Genomic DNA, 19,829 nt, shown 5'->3' with positions numbered 1-19,829 from the left:
GGAAAAGGCAAAAGCTTCAACTACACAAGGCAAAAAAAGTGGCTTAAAACTTTCACTAAATTATTATTTAATCATCAAGGCAATATTTATTTAATTCTTTTTTATATATGCTTGCATTTATATTTTTTTTATATGATTTAATCGATGCAAAGTGCCTGGATTTTTTCCCAAGTGTAGCTGCATTCAGGACAGGACATTGCTGGTCTACGAAGCCCGCACGTGCCGCTATTTACATTTGCACGTAATAAATTCACAGAGCCAAGGAGACGAGTCGCAGGACGACTAGGACTCGCAACAGGAAATGTGGCGGAAGTGCATATGCCGGCGGTCCCTGTCCCAGTCTTTGTCCTCCTCCTGTCTGTCTCTGTGTGTGTGTGTGTGTGTCCTTCGACTTGGACCAACGTGTTGCATTCGGCACCGTCTTCCATTTCTTTCGACCTCCATACACATATTTACATTGACGAAATTTAATGAGCTCACAAAAGCTGGGCCCCAAATATTTGAGTTGGATCGAAGCCGGGCGGCAGGCACATTAGTGTGTTCGGAGGAGGAGGGGGAGGACATGGACGTGGATGTGGATGTGGATGTGGATGTGTGTTCCAGGCGTTTTATTAGATACGTGTTCTATCTATCCGTGTCCTGGCTCTCTCTCCTTCTCTCGGTGCTCGGTACTTGGTACTCATCCTTTGGTCCTTTTTTTGCACTTTACCCCCTTGGTAATGCGGGCTTCTTTTGTGCACTTTCTGCCTGCCTGCCGTTCCAGTTTCGTGGCTTAGATCTGGGCCGGAGATTCTCGTTTCCAGGACCCCCATTAAGCAGGGGCTTTGGCTGTATACCCTTGCAACTCCTTAAATATATATTTTTAAATATATTTTATATATAATTTAAAACAAGTGTGTGAAGTAAAAACCATTTCCCCTTTCCTCAACTCCCAAATTGGTCCCTATAGAGTTGATGAAACCAATTTTGGGGCTTAAAAAAATCCAAAAATACAGTGCATTTACCCTTCGTTGCATTCTTGGCTGGACAAATTAAATTATCGATGATAATATTATATTGATTTTGCCCCCCATCCCCCCCACACACACACAACAAACACACCCACACCCAGCCAGCAGCAGCATGAATATGGTTAAAAATTACTTTGTAACCGGGCCAAATTGACGGCTCATGCAGGTGAAATTTTATTAGGGTCAGGTGGGGGAAGCAACAGCAGGAGCACGTTGGGTAGCCTGTGGTCCAATCTGAAATTCCAGCCCTTTCGGGGCTCTCTGGCTTTTAATTGAAACAAAGTGCCATGGCTGAAACTCAATATTAGAGTAAATATTGCCGGTCGCCTCGCTCCCCAGTCGGTGCTTGTACTCAGATTGAAATAATATTCCAGGGACATGGAGTACACAGGCTACAGCCAGTGTTATCCCGACTGCAGGCTTAATATAATTTCTGATTGTGCAAAAAGGTGAACGGAAATTTGCTGGCATTTAATTGTTTTGCCTGCTGCTTAAGTGGCATTCCCCCGTTGCATATATTTCCCCTCAAATTTCTAACTAGGTAAGTTTGTTACCAAAAATATTTAGCCTTGTCTTTGCACAGCTTTTCTTTGGCTGGGAACTTTAAGTAAATCAGTTTGGGCTGCCTGCTGACATTTAAAATCACACACTTGGGAATGCACGAAGGGAATAGGGCCAAGTTTTGCCTCGAAAGTAAACAGAATTAAATACACACACACACACACACACACACACACACACACAAAATGGGCAAGGGGAAAATGACAACTGGCCATTGACTGGCCCATGGAACGTGCTCATTTCCCCCAGCCTCTGGCTTTGGCCCCATCTACCCATCTTCTCTTCTCAGTACATTTCTGGTCAATGTGTGGTCGTTGTCATGGTCAGCAAAACTTACTTCTCGCGGCGCCACCGAACGAACATGGGAGATTTTGGGGGTGTGTGGACTGGACGTGGTCATTTGTAGCCTGGTCGGGTCCCTGGTTGTACAACAACAGCTATAACTATATTTGCTTACACACATATGAAATAGGAATAACTGGGTCTTTGCTGCATAATCCCAACTAGTTGGTACTTCTGCATGTTATTTAATTTTAATAAATTTTTAGAATGAAGAAAAATCATCTTGGAAAAAGACTTTGAAAAGGCTTGAGTGAAGCCGATAAGTAGACTTTGATTTCAGCGGTGGCCAGAACCGGTTGGGAATTTTAAGGCAAAGCAATCGATAATGGGACAAATTTTTAATAAAATATATTTTTACGAATATCTATGTATTTATTTATATAATTTAATAAGTCTTAGCAGTTTTCATTTAAAATGTTAATAAATGTTTAATAATTAAAATAATTAACAATGAATAATGTTAATAATAATTAGAATATTTAATAATAATAATTTAAAAATTAATACAAATATATACAAATATATAAAATATTCAAATAAATTATTAAAAAATAAATAATAATACAAATAATAATAATAATTTTAAAAATAAATCTTACCTTTGTTATGAAACCAAAAATCTCAACCTAAACTTCTCCACACTTGCCTGCAAAATTCAGATACCTCGCACAAGAATGCACTAAACCTTTTCACTTGACCCGCCCCTGTGTCCACTGGCCCCCCACCCCCACCCCCCTTGCTGGCTTGGGATTTCCGACTCCGCCCCTGGAATGGGACTTTAGTGCTGATGCGACAGATTTCCGAGACACTGTGGACATGTGGCAAAGTGTAAATGAGCAGTCCCGGCCAGAGATTCTCGCCTCGTGTGGCCGGCGGCACAATTGTCACACTAGAGAACCCCCCCTTACTGCCATCCTCTCATCCCCCCTCCACCATTCTCGCAATGTCACGCCCCTGGTAGCTAGGAAATATGCAGGAAAATGCGGCGTGAGTGTCAACTTGGTCCAGCAGGAAAAATGCCAGCTCGTGTCATATTTTTATTTGCTCACTGTCCCAGCTTTCACCCATGTTTCCACCCCCTTCCCCAATGACTGGCAACTGACCTAACCCCCGCCTATGCCACGCCCCCAAGGCAACACTCAAACAACGCCCACCACGCCTTGCGGTCTAATTGAGCGCTTTTGCTTTACCAACCTGACCTGGCGGCCATTGAGCCGGCAAACACACTGAGAGAAAGAGTTAAGGGGAACCAGAAAATTGAAATAAATTCTTCAAGAAAGTCTTGAACAATTAAAATAACATAAATATATAAAAAATAAATAATTTAATTGAAATTTATATTATTTATGACATTTATTTCCCACATTTTCTCTTTGTGTCTGGGACTTGCTGCTGGCAGGACAATTGGCGTATTGGCCTGATCCTTAGTTATCCTTAGTTATGCTATGTGTGTGTGTGTGTGCCAGTGCACTCAAGTGGAAAAGTGCCTCGCTATGAAATACGTATAAAAAAGAGGGAAAAAAAGATGGCCCGGGAAACCGGAAACGGGGGAAATAAAGCTTTGAGATCGAAAAGTAGGCAAAGGATTTGCTAACGGTATTGGTAAGCAGAAAAGAAAACTCTTGAGAACTCAAGTGTTTGAAGCTCTTTAGCAAATCTTCGTAATTGAGCCAGTAAGCTTCTCCTCTCTCTGGAATCTATTTTCCAGCTCCTTCAAGGGGAAATAAGTCTTTAAAGGTTTTAGTTTATAAAATTCGTTTGAAGATCCAAGAACTCCTTGAAAACTTCAAGAAAAAATATCACAGAGCTGCCGCATCTTTCAATTTCAATCCCATATTGGATTGCCTTCCATCTTTATTGTGAGATTTATATTTTTAGATCAAGATGTGTTGGTTATTCCTGATGCCGATAACGATCCTGCTGGTGGCCAGTCTCCTGCTGGGGGGCATAACCACGGCCACGTTCAATTGCGAACGCTACTCGCCCCGCATGTCCTTCTGCAAAAGCAACCTCGAGAAGGCCACCCAGGTGGCTGCCGAGGCGGCCAAGGCTGCCAAGGCGGCTTTGGATGCCCAGACGGATGCCGGTGAGGCGGCCAGTCAGCAGGTCAAGCTAATGCTGTCGGAACGCGCCCAGCAGGCGGCCAAAGCGGCCACCCAGGTTCTGGCCGGTAAGAAGCATCAATTGGACATTTTAGCCAAGCGCCTGGATGAGAATCGCAAGGCCATCGAGGAGGGCAAGCGGGCCATTGCCGCCACCATATGCACCCTCAAGAGGTCCTTGTGGATACGGGACAACACACGGCAGGGCCTGAAAAATATGATTCGCATGTACAAGGAGTCGCGCAGCACCCGGGCGGACATCAAATACCTGGCGGCCTTTGCCCAGCAGGAGGAGGCGGAGAAGAAGAAGCTCCTGCAGGCAGCCTTGCGGCGATTGGTCGAGCTGAAGAAATGCATGAAGCAGGCCCAGGCGGAGCTTAAAAAAATCCGCGAGAGCGTCAAAAAGGCCAACTGTGCTGCCGTGGAGGCCAGGCAAAGGAGCGACTTGCTGCGCAAGCTGGTGCCAAAGATTAAGAAGCTCAAACGCGAGGATCTAAAGACCGTGAAGGATTTTCTGCTCAAGCGCAGGCGTTCACACATTCGCAATTAAATTCTTATTAATTTCTTGAGTTTGTTAATATTTTGTAATTAATTCATATTTTAATTTGTAATTTTGGATGAATTATACTTTAAAACAATATATAGAATGGGGAAAATCACCATTAACAAGGTGAAAACCTCTTGAAGCTGCAGTTTCCAGGCCTGCAAGGACAATGATTATCACCAGGAAGAGAAGCTGATAAGGCATAAAACCCTTGGATATCTCTTAGCTTCGAGGAACCCCTGGACACAGGTACAGTCTGGCTGCTCAGCCATCCCTCCTCAGCTCCTCCCAGACCCCCTCAATTCACAATCCGCAATCCTCGATCCGTAATCCTTAATAATCCCTCTCAATAGCTCCATCCGGAGCCAAGTCAATAAGCGACCAAGCTGGCTCGGTTACAGGACGAAGGCAATTGCCGTCAAGTGCCAAATAAAGGCATAACTCCGGACACGACATTCAAGGACCAAGGAGCAACCTGGCCAAGGGAGGTCGGTAGCAAACTGAAGGCATAAAGATTGAAACTTGTAAATGGGCAAATAAAATGGAAATGAATATAATAAAGTCTCCGACGCGAAGAGCCTTCCGCCTACGGTCCTTTCGTCTTATATCCTTCGCTCTCTCTTCGCCTTCTTGGCCCTCCCCCCTTTGGTTTTTATCCTTGGATCCCGGCTGCCGCAGTCTAAGTGAAAAGCTGACAAGCAGCTTACGTAAATAATGTCAACGCAACAATAAAAATAATAAACGAATTAGCTGCTTATTCAAGGGTCATGACCCGAGGGAAGGAAAGCGGTGAGGCATGGGGAGGGGTGAGGCAGGACCAGTGCTGTCAGCGTTGAAAAGGACTTGGGAATCGGAAAAGAAAATAAAGAAAGGAAAGAGTTTATTCTTGGGTTCTGGAATCTTAATTCTGAAAGTGGTATTTAAGGTCTGAGCAGGACATATGATTTGGAAAGAAAATCTAATACAAAGGATATGCCAAAGTACAGTCTCAAGTTAAAGTTTATATTTATAAAAATATAAAATATCTTAAATACTTAAAACAAATTATAGAAATATTATTACTTCATGGATCCAACAAACAAACAATTCATGGCCAAGTTTGACAGCAAGGACTCGTTGATGGTGGGGGAAAGGAAAAAAAGGACAAATTGCCAGCACTGGGAGCAAGAGGAACAAGGACGCAAAAAAGGCAAATCCCCCAGAACAAACATTCAAATTGACTTTGCGACTCCGAGAGAACGCTTGTTGGGTTTACAATTTTCAAAGGCCAACCCCCAGGACTCGGGCAGGACTCTAGTCTATTTGTCTGCGCTGGATAGCAAATGGTAAATGGTAAATGCTAAATGCAAAATGGTGGCGGGGCACAAGGACGTTAAGATGTTTATGGCTTGTCAAGGATTATTGTTATCACCAGCTAGCCAGGTATGCAAACAAACGAGCACAAGCTGCTTTTCCCGGCTTTCCACGCTCAGCGTCATGTAATTGCCGTGTAACAGAGAGATGGCAGCCCGAGACCCAAACCCCAGAACCCCACCATCCAAAACCCGAGACCCGCAGACAGATAGACCGACCTCAGACGCAGTGACGCCGTGGCAGGGGGTCGGGGCTCGGGGATGGGCAGGTCCTGTCTGACCGGAGCCGCACAGCTTCAGTTTTAATCTTTTCCCAAAGTCACACAGGCCAGCCAGAAACCACGAAAAAATAAGAAAAAACAAACCAAAGGCCATGGAAAATGTAAAATGTTATTAGAGCTGCGAAAAGACCCCCAGATATTTCCAGTTATGAGGTAGTTTGGGTTATTTTTTAAAGGGATTTGTATAATTAAAGCTAAGATTTAAATTCTAATAATTGTTTAAATTGTTTAACTGCCTTGAATATGTTTAAAATCTATACCTAAACATTTTTGTATTTGTTAAATAAATACTTAAAAATTCAATGTATACATTTAATTAATAATTGTTGAAATACCTTGAAAGCCAGCTTATAAATCTAGATCATAACATTTTTGTATTGTTTTTTTATTTATTTAATAAATAAATACTCTTCTCTTTAATTACAGGGTATTCCTTGGCCTTATCTTTGTGCCCAGGACATGGGATTTATGAGCAGCACACACTTGGCTTCACTTTTCCCCATTTTCGGTATCCGTTTGGAGAAAGGGAGAAGTAGCTAGAGACGGAGACAGGACCAGCTGGAGATAGAACAGATGGAGCCAGCCAAGAGCTGGATTTGGAGCTGAAAAGGAGAAACTACTGGCGAGTCATGAACTGTGACAAAAGGATTACCAGGGAGTTACTTGCGGAGCGTTGCAGTTTATAGGCTAAATGAGATTAATTTGGAGATTACGCTGGGCGGGTGGCCACAATGGATCCTCCGCCACCTGCTTCTCCTCCGCTGTCACATGTCCTGTCTGCAGCTGTCTGCCTTTCAATTCATTTGGTTGCCTGTCGATTCGGTCGACGTGCAAATTTATTAGATTAACAGCAAATATCAAATAGGAAATTAACTGTCGTCTGGACACGCCAGGTGGGGCAGGGTGGGGTAGGGCGTTCACCTGGCTAGTGGCTGGTTTATCCACCTGTCCACAGCAGACACACACACTCACACACACCTGTCATTTTGATAGACACACCGAGTTACTCACAGTGGAAGGCCGCGCTACGAAAGGGTATCTTTTGCAAGCGAAATCAGTCTCTGAAAAGGTACAAATAGTGCAGTGTCAGGACACCTTGGGACGCAGGTACGTACCAGGAACGTACCCATCGTACGTATCGTTTATGATATTGAAACTGAGAGATTTGCGGGTTTCAAGCAGACAAAACGTCCGATTCTGGTTTATAAACGATAATAAAGTTAATCACCTGTCATGGGTTTTGTGGCAGAAAATGCTATAATTTTCGGAATCCGAATAAGATTTCGATTGCGGACCATTTATCGGGTATAATCCTGAGAATTTGCGAAACATGTCCGCTTTTTGTACGTTTTCGTGTCCGTTTTTTAGCATTTAGCGAAACTAATGCTGAAAGTCAGATTCTTTGTCCGTATTTAATATTGTAAACGGACATTTTCGAATTCATCCGCACAAAGTCCGCTCTTTGTCTGCTGGGGAGGAGCAAGCAGAAACCACCAGCAGACTTAACTAAGTTCTTCAGCTCTCTTGAAGAAACTTGGACTAATGAAATGTATTTTTGTATTCTTTAAACCAATAAATAATTATTTTAAGGCTTTACTTTGAATTCCTCCGAGCCTTTGCCATATAAGTATGTACATATGTATGTATGTTTTAATTCCTTATTTCATATTCAAAGAACCAACCGAGTTAGTCTTTAAAAATTTGATTTAGGAATGCCAGACTGCCTTTGTCGGATGACAGGATGCGGAGTCCCCAACAATTTGCTGGCATTCAAGTCCATCAACCAGAATCTGCCAGCAGCAGCAGGAGGGAGCTGGGCAGGAGCCAACACCATGCATAAATATGTGTGTGTGTGTGTGGCCAAGTGACAAGTGCCAGGACCAGCTAGGATCCAGCAGGGGTCAACCAAGGGGCAACCACTTGGAGCATGCGGATATGTATTAAATGCTACAAATAGCTGAGTCCCATTCAATGCGAGGGGCAAGGGCTGAGGTCAAAACTCGGCAAATGGCAAGCAAAACATGACTCGCTGACTTGTTGCTATGTGGATAAAGGTGCACTGAACGAAATAATTGGTGAAAAGGAGAAACTTTATGCTTTAAGAATTTTTATTTTAATTTAATTTTATTTTGTTTTCTTTGAAATTATTATTTTATTTTTAATTATTTTTATTTTATTTTGATTTCATTTAGTTTATTTTATATTTAATTTAATTTTTTATTTTAGTTTAGTTTATTTTATATTTAATTTAATTTTTTATTTTATTTTCCATTTATTTTATTTTTATAATTTAATTTTATTTTATTTTGATTTGATTTACTTTATTTTAATATTTATTTTATTTTATTTTTCGATAATTTATTTTATTTTGCTTTATTTTATTTTATTTTGCTTTATTTTATTTAAATTTTTATATTTGATTTCATTTGTAATTCTTTTTTATTTATTTTTTTTTTATTTTATAATTTTTTATGTTGATGTCATTTCGATTATTTTATATTTATTTTATTTTATATTTTATGTTTTATTTTTCTTTTTTAAATTTTATTATAATTTGATTTTGTTTATTTTAATATTTATTTTATTTTATTTTTCATTATTTTATTTTATTTTGCTTTATTTTATATCATTTTATATTTTAATTTTTTTAATTACCATTAAGAGATATTCCAGCTTCTTTGGGATCATTTTTCAGCTGGTTTATCCTTGGTCTATTTTAAATTTGAATTAAACTTCTTGCCTTAGTTTCTTTCTCTGTAGAAACCTACGTGTGTGTGTGTGTGTGTGTTTGTGCTTGTGGAAGGAGTGCTGTGCAATGCAATGAGTCAACGTCGCAAGGACACATCCTTTTTCGTGTTGGAGAACGAGAACGACTATTGGCAAAGGGAAAACCAGGATGTGAGGGGCGAAAACCTCAAACGAAAGCAAAGTTTGCTAGCTACGTGTGTGTAGAAGGATATGTGTGTGTGCGTGTGTGCATGTGTGTGTGTGTGTGTGGTTGGGGGCAGCATTTTAGGGGGCGTGCATATCCCGATTTTGTCAGTTGAAAAGGGTTCAGACAAATTTTTAAATTAATGACAAAACGAGGCCACACCGCGAGACAAAAATGGTGCCGGGGGAAAATGGCAAGAATTTCGCTTTTACTGCCGCCGCACCGCACTTTTGTTTGCCAATGGAAAATCGTTTTAATTAAATTTCGTGGCCAGTTGGCAATAACAACAACAACAACAGCAACAATAAAACACAACAAAAGTTACAAAAGCAATGAACTTGCATTTGCCGCCAGAATTTACTCCATATTACGTGAACACTCACTCGCATTTATAAACACCAACAGAGGGCCAAGCCAAATGGAAATGGAAATGGGAAAATGGAAAATGGAATGGCCAATTGATTACGAATCCTCATTTTGCCATAAATACCTGGAATCGACCAAAGGTCTTTATTTATTTATTTATTTATTTAATGCTAACTAATAGTTATAAACTAAAAGTTAACAAAGGATAATGAGCAATGGCTACCGAGGCCTTCCGCTCTACAGTGTATTAACAAAGATATGAGTGTGGAATATGTTATAATTAAATTTTATGTATGAGATTCATTTTGTGTAGAAAGTATATAATTTTATTTGAGTTTGCTGCTGTTGGATTCGCAAGGAGATGGATTGGGTTATCATTGGAAAAGCAAATTGTTCTTATTTCATTCAAACGATGATTATATTTTTAGCAGATTTTTTGAGGTTTCTGAACAGGGAAAATGTTGTGAGCTTAAAAAAGACACCTTAAAGGCGCGACTTTGGCCAAAAACAACAAAAAGAACTTGTCAATAGACAAGTAGCAGCTGTGGTTATGATCGTTTCATTGGCGCAACCCAAATCATCAGACCACTTGCTAACTATTGCTAATTTTTTTGGTACTTTGCCTTTTATCTAAGCTAGAATCCGTTGGGAATCCTAAGCGTCGATGCGAATATAATAATATTTCTATAATAAAAGAAAATTGTACAATTATTATAAGAAAAATATTGATGAATCTGGTTTATTGCATTTATTATATTATATATTTATTTACTTATTTTATTTAAAGAAAATTAAATTTACAAGACTAAACAAGACAACGAACCGATAAATACTTAAAATTATATCATTTTTTCAAGGTTAAAAATTTTAATATTTAATAAAAACCTTGGCGATTTTAGGTACAAATTTCTTTGAGTGTACCAATAATATATTTTATTATTACATCAAATATTTCTAGTATTTCTTATTTTTTTTGTAGATCATATTTTAATAGTTAATTGAATTTCATTTAGTTTCCTTTAGTCAATTACTAAGTATACCTTTATGGCTACCCATAAATATTTACACTTAACAGTGACTTAATAACTTTAAATTTATACAATAAAAACCTTCGAACTTTTTAAATATTTTAAACACATTGATTTTGTCTTAAATACCTTTTAAATACCATTTTCACCCACTTTTAATTCCTTTTCACTCCAGCTGCTGTCAGCCAGCCATCTCTGCCGGAAGTCAGTAAGTTGAAATATTAATATTGATTTAATCTTGGTTAAATTATGCCAAATACTAAGCTCTCTCTCTGCCAGGCTGCACAAATATTTGCTAGAAAGTGTGAAATATCTTGGGGATAACCATAACAGCCCGTAGGCTTATATCGTTTGCCAAGAAGCCACAAGCTGAATGCGGCTTAAAGCTCAGCCCCGGCTTCGTCACAGTTCAAGGATGTACTTTTCAGAGATATTAAATATATATGTATAAACACACAAGCACCGTACACACACACACACACACACACTCCGTGTGTATTTAATAGACTTAATATGCGTGCATTAAGTTGTTCGCTGTCTTGTTTCGTCTTTTATTGTTGATATTTAAATGCATATTTGTGCCGACATTTTTGGCGGAGTCAACTCAACATTCAAGTGGCAGGGTTCCTATCAATACCTGCTCCCATCGCTCGATGCAAATGTTGTGTAAATGATCTGAGCAACTCGCTTATGGCGGCTACACATGCGAATTGCGCGAAGGTGGCGTGCAAGGACATTGCCGAGGCGGGGAAAAAGGACACAAAGGCGGAAGGTAACCCACATATGACAGTTGCTGGGCTCAATTGAGTCCTCAAGGTGACAAACACAGGTTAGTGGGTAGGTTAGTTACCTTTAAAGGACATTGGATACTTCAAACTAAACAAAATACCCTTCAAAAACATAAAACTACTTTTGCTGCTTAACATTTTTTTTTTTTAATTTGAACGCAGTTAGAATTTCGAAATATTTGTGAGTAGAGCAGCATAAAATAAACAAGGAACATTCCGCAAGGCACCTCAAAATACAGAGGTCAGAATTGTTCAAATCGTACAGAAGTATTTATGGAAATGCAAACAAACTAATGGTGGCTTGATCCTGTGGATGGTGTGTGTGCCTGGCTTGTATCTTCAAAACTCCGAAACTCCAAAATCCAACTACTTGCCGCGTCCTGGCTTCTTCCGCTTGTACTGGATCTCCGAGGACGATGTGCAGTCGGTTTCCTGCGAGGACAGCGACGAATATTTGTAGGTTTTACGGCCCTTTCCTAGGGGAATATCGAAGCGGAATGGCATTATTTTTTCCTTAAACTGGTAGCCCAACGTGGAGGTGGAGCACTCTGGTGTTCACAGAGAAAGGATTGGATTAATTTCCCGACCCCCCCACGGTGGGTATTCGATAACAAAAACCTACCATCACTCGATCCGGACCTGGCCAGCTGGCCGTAGTAACCTCTTTCATTGGCCGCTCTAAGCGGGGACGTTGGCGTCTCAATCTTGGGCTCAAACTTCGGTTTCCTCTCCTTCTTGACACGCTTCGGCTTGGGCATGGTATAGACTTCAGCCAACTCTACGTCTTCGGGCTGCAAGGGGGGCTTTCCCTCCTCTTTTTTGGCGAAAAGGCGACCACAGTGGAGGAGGAACACCACAGTTAGGAAGACCACAGTAAGCACTATGGATGCTGCCACGTAGAGCCTGCCGTTCATGTACGGATTCTCAGGCTCCTGTTCTCCATTGTTTCCCTTCCAGAGACTGGTGGAGCGACCCTGCTTGCCCGAATTCAATTCCATCTTGGGTTCCGCCTGCACCGCCTTCAGCAGACTCTCCTGGATCTGCAGAATGCCGCCGAGTCCCGGATAGAACTGATCGTCGGCCAAGTGCTGGGGCACAAACTCCTGCATCCAGGCGAGCAGCTTGTGGTTGTATCGGGCCGGATTAATCTGTAGGTACTTCTCGCAGCCCATAATGGTGTCCAGGTAGCGCTTTAGCTCGGAGGCGGACCGGGATGAACGGAGATTGTAGACGCGATCCCCGCGAAAGGGCAGATATATATTGGTCAGGTGACCGTTGACATCCACCGGCTCCAGTTCGGGCAGCGGCAATAGCATCTGTCCCTTGTTTGACTCCTCCGAGATATCACTTAGGTCCAGATGGTCACAAATGTTGCTGCCATCATCTGTGATCCTGCTTCTGTCCGTTTCGATACCCAGTTTGGCCGGCTCTATCGTCATGCCCCTCAGTTGCTCCGTTATATTCTTGAAAGCCGGCAAACGCCAGCCATTGCCATTAGTTTTGAGCACATCATGGCACTCCCGCTTGATGTTCAACAAGTGCTCCACGGTGTTGAGGGTGACATGGCCGGCATAGAAGGAGACCCGGGCCACGGGCATTAGGTAGTAGCTCAGGTATGCGCCCAGTGTGTCATAATAGGCGTCCTCCAGCAGGCGTTCTGTTTCCTTGTCTGACATGTAGTTTACGATTTGGATGACCACGTTCCAGTAGCGCACCAGCAGGAGAGCTATGCCGTTGCCGGAAAGATATTTCGGGTATGACTTTGGCACCAGCTGCTCGAAGCCCTGGCGGGCGCTCATCAAGGCAATGTCATGCGAGGTGAAGCACTGTCTGCGGGGGCCCTGGAAGAATGTGGTGCCCAGGAAAGAGTCGTCGCCATCGTCGTCGTCCAAGAGAAATGGGTTATTATCCACCCCGGTGGAGTATTTCTTTGGTCCGGAGTTGAACTCGTCATCGGTGGGCACCTCCACGGTGGACACCTCCATGTTGTGAATGCCAACACCGTCACCGTTTCCGGTTGCCAGGAATGGCATTAGCCACAATAGCAAGCACAAGTTCATCTTGAGTTTATAATTTTTATCTGGATTTATTTATTAATTTTTTTTTTTTGGTTAGGCACACACAGCTATATAGCTCCGGTCTCTAGGAAAGGTCGGAGAATACTGGCAGGTATCCGAGGAATAGGTTACAGCTGGAGCAGAAGCCTGCTTTGTCTTGAAATAAATTCGTAAGACAACTAGAAAAGCAGCTTATTTTAATTTCTATAATTTAGGTGGCAACGCTGTGGAGGGAATACTGTGACCAGGAGTCATGAATTTGCTTGAATTCATAAAGCTTGTAGAGTTCATGCATTTTCTTTAATTTTTCATAATTACTTTTTTTTGAATATTTATAATTTAGGTGGCAACTCTAGGCAGTGAATAGTGTGACCAGGAGTCATGAATTTGCTTGAGTTCATTAAGTTTGTAGAATTGATGCATTTTCTCTAATTTTTCATAATTATTTCGTAAGACAAACTAGAAAAGCAGTTTATTTTAATTTTTATAATTTAGGTGGCAACGCTGTGGAGGGAATACTGTGACCAGGAGTCATGAATTTGCTTGAATTCATTAAATTTGTAGAATAACTAATATTTAAGCTAATGCACATTCTCTAGATTTTCATTATTATTTCGTAAGACAACCAGAAATGCAGTAAATTTTGAATTTTTATAATTTTGATGGCAACATTAGGTAGTGAGTAGTGTGACCAACCGTCTTAATATTTCTTGAATTCATAAATTAGCAGAATATATATTTTAAACACACACGTACTTTGCCTAAGCCTCTTAAGGTTACAGTTACATTATTATGGCTGGTCGATATTTAAGCTAATGCATTTTCTCTAGATTTTCATTATAATTTTCTCTCGGCATTCTTGATAACACAATATGGCATACTTATGGAAAAAAACATGTTTAATAAGCCAATTACGAGGCAATAATGTGGGTGCATGCTAAATGATGCATTAGATCCTTGCATATCCTGCAGCCTTTTCAGTTGCTCGTATTCGTGTGTGTTTCTTCCTAATTCCCATCCTTTGTGCTCTCCTGCGAACTTTCGAATTGTTCTGGCATTACGCATACGCAGCGTGGGTCTGCATTCTTCCATTTGTAAGCCACCTTCGTCTCTCTTCTCTCATTTATTTTTTTTTACTTAAAGTAACTGCAACCATTCCCCTCAATTATTTTCTGCAATTTTCTTTTCATTTATGGAAAATATTTCTTCTTTTATTGTGAGCTGTGCTGCTGCTGCTGCTGCTGCTGCTGCTGCTGCTGCTGCTGCTGCTTCCTTTGTTGCCGCTGCCGACTGGCCTTTGTTCCTGTTGTTTGCGGTGGCTTTGTGGGCGAACCCTTGCCCCTCTGCCGACACACATGTGTAACCATTTCGCCACTGATGCGTTTTTAATTGTGTTTATTTCCGCTTCGCTGTGACACGTCATTTATAAGCTGGCACGCCCACAAAAAAGGACAGGCTTTCCTATATTTTTACCCAAACTGAGTTTAAAGTTAAGCTTTTCTCTTTATTTTTTTGTTTTTTTTTTTAACCATTTCGATCGGTCTTGGAGCTTCTTGTGATTTATTTACTGGCGCGGAGATCCTCTTTGTATTGCCAAAAAAAATATGAAGGGATTTTTGGGGGACCGGAAACGGAAGTCGGTCTCGACCGGAAAATATTGCGTGCGAAAATTTCGTTAAATTTCGCTGAAGCCGACCAACCATTGTCCTTTATTTGCCCATGTCCTTTGTTGCCAGCGCCCCTCAGCTTCCATAATTACTGTTCGAATTTCCTTTGTTCGCCGAAAATATAGGGAAGATGGATGCCTTTTAATTGTGATTTTTGGCATTGCATTGGCATCACCGGAAAATTCAAAAATCCCTGTCCAGCGGTCATAATGTTATGCTAATTTCTTTATAAATTCCAAATTCAAAAACTCTAAAATTTTACTGCATTGTATGGATGCAAGCAACCCTTCTCTTTTTCTCTGGGGACTGACAGACGTTGCTCTGCAGGTGAGCGAGTTGGGCACGTCATCAGTCATATCGCCTTTCCGAATTAGTGACGATTGAAAGCCCGCGGTAGGCAGGCCGTCGTTCATTTTCCGCATGTCGCTCGAGGTCCTGCGAATGCGATATTGGGAGCGAGAGCCCTGCCACAAACAGGCGGAAATGCAGAAAATGCAGAATTCTGGCACATAAACGTACACTTCATTAACAGGCCATAGCTGATCCTTAGCTATTGGAAATTATTTAAATTAATTAGCTTAAAGGAAACATGTTGAAATCACCTCCAAGGCTATAACATAGCGGTGGATATCCTTAAATACACATTTATTCAAGCTTTTGAAATGAACTTTAAAGTCAAAGGCTACTGAGTTGTAATAAATCGTAGCCCTGAATGGCGAAAGTGTGTAATATTGTATGAATATGAAATTCGAGGGATATTTCAATTTATTCAAAATGCGGCAGGTGGAAGAGAACCGGAGCCAGAGAGCCACGGAGGAGCATTAGTTGATTAACCAGTCTATCCGGAGTTGTCAAGGAGTTAGTTGGGAGCTAGCATTCCGGTGAGTCAAACCAAACCAAACCAAACCGTAGCGAAGCCAACGGACTCGAATTCCGGAATCCCAAATTAATGCTAATTGAAGTGCATGACTTTTGTTTTGGCTACAAGTGCCAGGAGTTTAAGGTGCTGCAGGTGAAATCCACACAGAGAAATCAACTGTTTAAAATGTCTGTTTAATTTGGGATTAAAGCAGACCAAAAACCATACTTTACGTAAAGGAATTGAGAAGGGAAATAAAAGTAATGCAGTTGGTTTTTATAAGAATTTAGAAAGATTTTAGTTAGGAATTTAGGGAAGTTCAACAATTATTTATTTATTATTTTTTATTTTAACAATTATTAATTATTAAACATGTTTTTAGAAGCATTATTTATGGGTTTGAGAAACATAAAGTTTATAAGGATTAAAAAAAAAGATTTTTATTACGAATTCAGGGAATCTCAATAATTATTAATTATTAAACATTTTTCAAAAGGATTATTCATGGTTTTTTAAACATAATGTTTATAAGAATTAAAAAAAAGGTTTTAGCTAAGAATTCAAAGAAGCCGAATAATTATTTATTATTAGTTTTTGAAAATATTTTAAAAGGATTGATTATTTTTATTTTAAATAAAATGTTATAGGTGTTACACACATTTTATTATCATAAAATGTACAGAATATTTTATATAAAATTTCAAAGAGTTTTTATATATTTTTTTTAATAGTTTTCTTAGCATCTTAAAATTGTATATAATTTTAAAAATTATTAAAATTTATTATTAATTAATTTTCACTGTTGTACAGTTGCGACAACACAAAAAAAAAAAAGAGATTTCTTCAAGAGATTTTGTAAGAAAAAGGACAACCGCATATGTTATATATTTGTTCTAAGAGTTTTTATACATTTTTTAATAGTTTCCTTGGCATCTTAAATTTTTGAAAATTGAATAATTGATTAAAATTAATTATAAATTAAGTTTCACTGTTGTACAGTTGCCACAACACAAAAATGAAAGATTTCTTTAAGAGGTTTTGTTAAAGAAATAACGAAAAAAGCTCACGAAAATTAAAAAAATTAATTATACTCCCCTGTGTAATTTCCAATGTTTCACCTTTTCTTTTTCCCAACATATTTCTAAACTAAAATATTTTAATATTGCCACAAAAAGAATGCATTTTGCACTAAGCACTCTTGCTAATGGCCACAAAGGCTGAACATTCATGTGTGCCATAAGTGGGACCTTTTCTGGAGAATGAGCTGTGTCCCTGGCATTGGCATTATCCTTGCAAAAATGGCCAGATTCTTTGTCGCCGCAAAAACTCACTCATTTGCCCCTTTGTGCGTCCTGTTTTTTTGTGTGCCTGCCCCCGGTACAGTTCACATTGCACATTGTACATTGTACATTGTGCACACTTCATTATTTAATATATAAAATGCATCCACACACGCACACTTTAGGGGGGCACAAAGGAAGACAATTGCTGTGCAAGGCGAGGCGAATGAGTAAAAACGTTATTTAATTAATTAATTTTCATTAAAAACAGGACAAAATGCGACGGTAAATGGGGTGGGATCACAGCAAACGGGGCCACGGGCCACGGACTATGGTACATTGCAGGACGACGGGCATTAAAGGACGAGCAGATGCTCCTGCTCCTGTCAGTCTGGCTGTCATTTACAATTTTAATCTCGTTGTGCAGCAGTTTAGCTTAAGTTCGGGGCGACGGACAGGATAATGAGCGGCGCGCGGCGCGGCTAGCGCGCTCAAGGATAATGGATCCTGCAGGTATATATCCTTTACACGCGCCACCCCCTCTCCCACCTGTAATTAAACACTCGCGCATGCAGCGAACACTTTGCCCAAGAACTTTGGCCCGCGACGAATTTCATGGCTAATAAATCACTTTTAATATTAATAAAACATAAATCACGGCCAACTAAAAAACTTGAGGAGGCTGCAGCCTTTTGTTCGATGGGGAAAAAAAAGTTTGAGTCCCCCCAAAGAAAAGGGATGCCAGGAATGTGGCTTAGGGGCGGAAGTTAAGGATATAACTTAACCCGAAAGTTACACCGAGTTCGAGGGGAGATCAAAATCCTGGCGCAGGAGTTCATAAATTCCACAGAAATCCAGGGTGATATTGTTTCAACATATCTGAGGTGACGGAAATAAATCTTAAAAAATTATCTCACATAACGAAATGGTGATTAAAATCATAGGTATTTTTAATAAATAAAAGTAAATATTTTGGAAGGGATATTAATAAGTTTTGAGAATTATGAAGGCACTGAAAATGTATATTAGTTGAATTTTACTCTAAAGAAATTGTTTATCTTTAAAATTATATGCAATTGAAGGTATTAGAAATTAACAAAAATATTAATACTCACATAAAAACCGTGAAAATATTATTGAAACAATTTATTAAAAAAATTTAACAATATAATTAATGAAGCTAAGCATTTAACTATTTTATTAAATAATAAATATGATATGCTAAAGTTGTATATAATATTATACAAAGTATATATCAAGCATCCTTAAAATATATATATATTTAAAGTATTGTATTAAATAATAAATATAATAAGCTAAAATATGAATTTATGTATCGAAACCACAAATTTAAAAAACAAACTTTACTTTACTTTAAAAGAATAAATCAAGAAAAAGCTTAACTTTTCAAAGTGTTAATTTAAGAGTCAAATAACTTTAAATATAAAGAAAGGAATTTATATTTCATTGTAAATAAATAAAATAAGATTTAAATGTCTTTAAATATTTTTACAAAATAAACTACTAATTAATTATAAATAAAATAAAATTTAAATGCCTTAATTGGTAATAAAATATTATATATTTAACAAAAACTCTATCCTTTTTTTACTTTAAAAAAATAAACTACTATTTAATTGTGAATAAAATATATTTTACAATACTCTACAAACACTTATCCTTTTACTAAGGCAAACAATTAACAAATATAAGCAATGAATTATATTTAAATAATAAAATTATTAAATTGTAAGCTTAAGAAATATTCTACATATCCATTTTCAAAATATAAATAAATAAATAAAACACTGCCTCTAAACAAAACAATGCACGATTGCTAGAAACAAAGCCAAAGCCCAACATTAACTGAATGAGCGAATGCCCAATTAAGCAACGGCAAAGAATAAAATCACAGCACGAAAGGATCCTCGGAGGACCACTCCAATGAAATGCAATCAACTGGATGAATACCTGAATGAAAGTCCTTATGAATTAGCAAGTGAACAAGGACAGCAGGACGAGAGAGTGCTGATGGGAATGATTTGTGGAAAAGCCAAGAGTGGAAAGATAATGCAAGTGACAAAAAACGATCAGCGGGTTATCATCAAGGAAACTATGTTTCCAACGGCACTGTTTCCCAAATCTCCAAATTCTTTAGTTTAATTTATGGAATTTTGACATTTACCTTTCTACAAAGAACACGAGGCGAGTCAAGACGATGTTCAGGTCCAAAAATCACTGGCTGGCACTCGAAAAAAACTTGCACTTTTTTCAAAAACAAAAAAAACATACAAATATTATGATATTCTCTTTATATATTCTTTGATTTTATATTTTATTTTATTATTATTATTTTTTTAATTTTTATTCGAAAGTAAACAAGAGTAACTATTTGCACTTCGCGCCACTCGGGCAAGGACTTCTTCCCAAGTCCTGCAGAATTCCAGAATCGTTTTCGGACACAGTGTCCACTTTGGTTGGGTAAAAAGGCAAAGGATTCGGTTTCGGCTTGGGGTTCGGTGTGGATCCACTCGACTGAACTGAACCGACGCGCTAGGAAGTTGCCCGAGCACTGAACCTGACGCGCCAAGCGCCTTTCGCATTGGACCGACCTAGCGCAACGCGCTCGTCCTTCGGCAGCCACGATGTCCTGTGCCATC

The 19,829-nt window shown here is 39.3% G+C and overlaps 3 protein-coding genes and 1 long non-coding RNA gene across 7 annotated transcripts in view; 2 read left to right on the top strand and 2 right to left on the bottom strand.

Annotated features, from left to right (window-relative positions):
• The window catches only part of DIP-beta (Dpr-interacting protein beta), a 41,988-nt gene extending 22,513 nt beyond the window's left edge, over window positions 1–19,475 (bottom strand). For both annotated transcript variants that reach the window (XM_070288600.1, XM_017174461.3), the window contains exon 1: window positions 19,355–19,475. The gene's annotated coding sequence lies outside the window, so the exon portion shown is untranslated. The remainder of the gene's footprint in view (window positions 1–19,354) is intronic.
• LOC108079927 (axoneme-associated protein mst101(1)-like) lies at window positions 3,798–4,565 on the top strand. The gene has a single exon (XM_017174462.1). The coding sequence runs from the start codon at window positions 3,798–3,800 to the stop codon at window positions 4,563–4,565; it is 768 nt and encodes a 255-aa protein (XP_017029951.1).
• LOC138929116 (uncharacterized) lies at window positions 5,257–6,998 on the top strand. Of its 2 annotated transcripts, none has more exons than XR_011445552.1 (3): window positions 5,257–5,539; window positions 5,610–6,345; window positions 6,619–6,998. It is a non-coding gene; the product is annotated as an uncharacterized lncRNA (long non-coding RNA). The 2 variants fall into 2 exon arrangements; XR_011445553.1 differs by having other exon boundaries at window positions 5,610–5,981; window positions 6,619–6,997.
• Window positions 11,577–13,472, bottom strand: LOC108079964 (uncharacterized). 2 transcript variants are annotated; one of them, XM_017174525.3, is made up of 2 exons: window positions 11,929–13,472; window positions 11,577–11,854 (listed from the first exon to the last, which is right to left on the bottom strand). In XM_017174525.3, the coding sequence occupies exons 1-2, from the start codon at window positions 13,364–13,366 to the stop codon at window positions 11,673–11,675; spliced, it is 1,620 nt and encodes a 539-aa protein (XP_017030014.1). In that variant the 5' UTR covers window positions 13,367–13,472; the 3' UTR covers window positions 11,577–11,672. The 2 variants fall into 2 exon arrangements, with proteins under 2 accessions (XP_017030014.1, XP_017030015.1); XM_017174526.3 differs by having other exon boundaries at window positions 11,577–11,782; window positions 11,929–13,471.
• Window positions 19,476–19,829: the final 354 nt, after the last annotated feature.

This window comes from Drosophila kikkawai, chromosome X, assembly GCF_030179895.1.
Source record: "Drosophila kikkawai strain 14028-0561.14 chromosome X, DkikHiC1v2, whole genome shotgun sequence".
In the NCBI taxonomy this organism is placed as follows: Eukaryota; Metazoa; Arthropoda; class Insecta; order Diptera; family Drosophilidae; genus Drosophila; species Drosophila kikkawai.
The sequence above is the reverse complement of the archived record's forward strand: the minus strand, read 5'-3'. Positions and strand labels throughout refer to the sequence as shown.

Excerpts from the sequence above, each read along its gene's own strand:
- LOC108079927 (XM_017174462.1), top strand. The coding sequence starts at position 3,798 with ATGTGTTGGTTATTCCTGATGCCGATAACGATCCTGCTGGTGGCCAGT.
- LOC108079964 (XM_017174525.3), bottom strand. The coding sequence starts at position 13,366 with ATGAACTTGTGCTTGCTATTGTGGCTAATGCCATTCCTGGCAACCGGA. Across the intron at positions 11,855-11,928 it reads CAGGTCCGGATCGAGTGATG|AGTGCTCCACCTCCACGTTG; the intron begins GTAGGTTTTTGT and ends TGTGAACACCAG.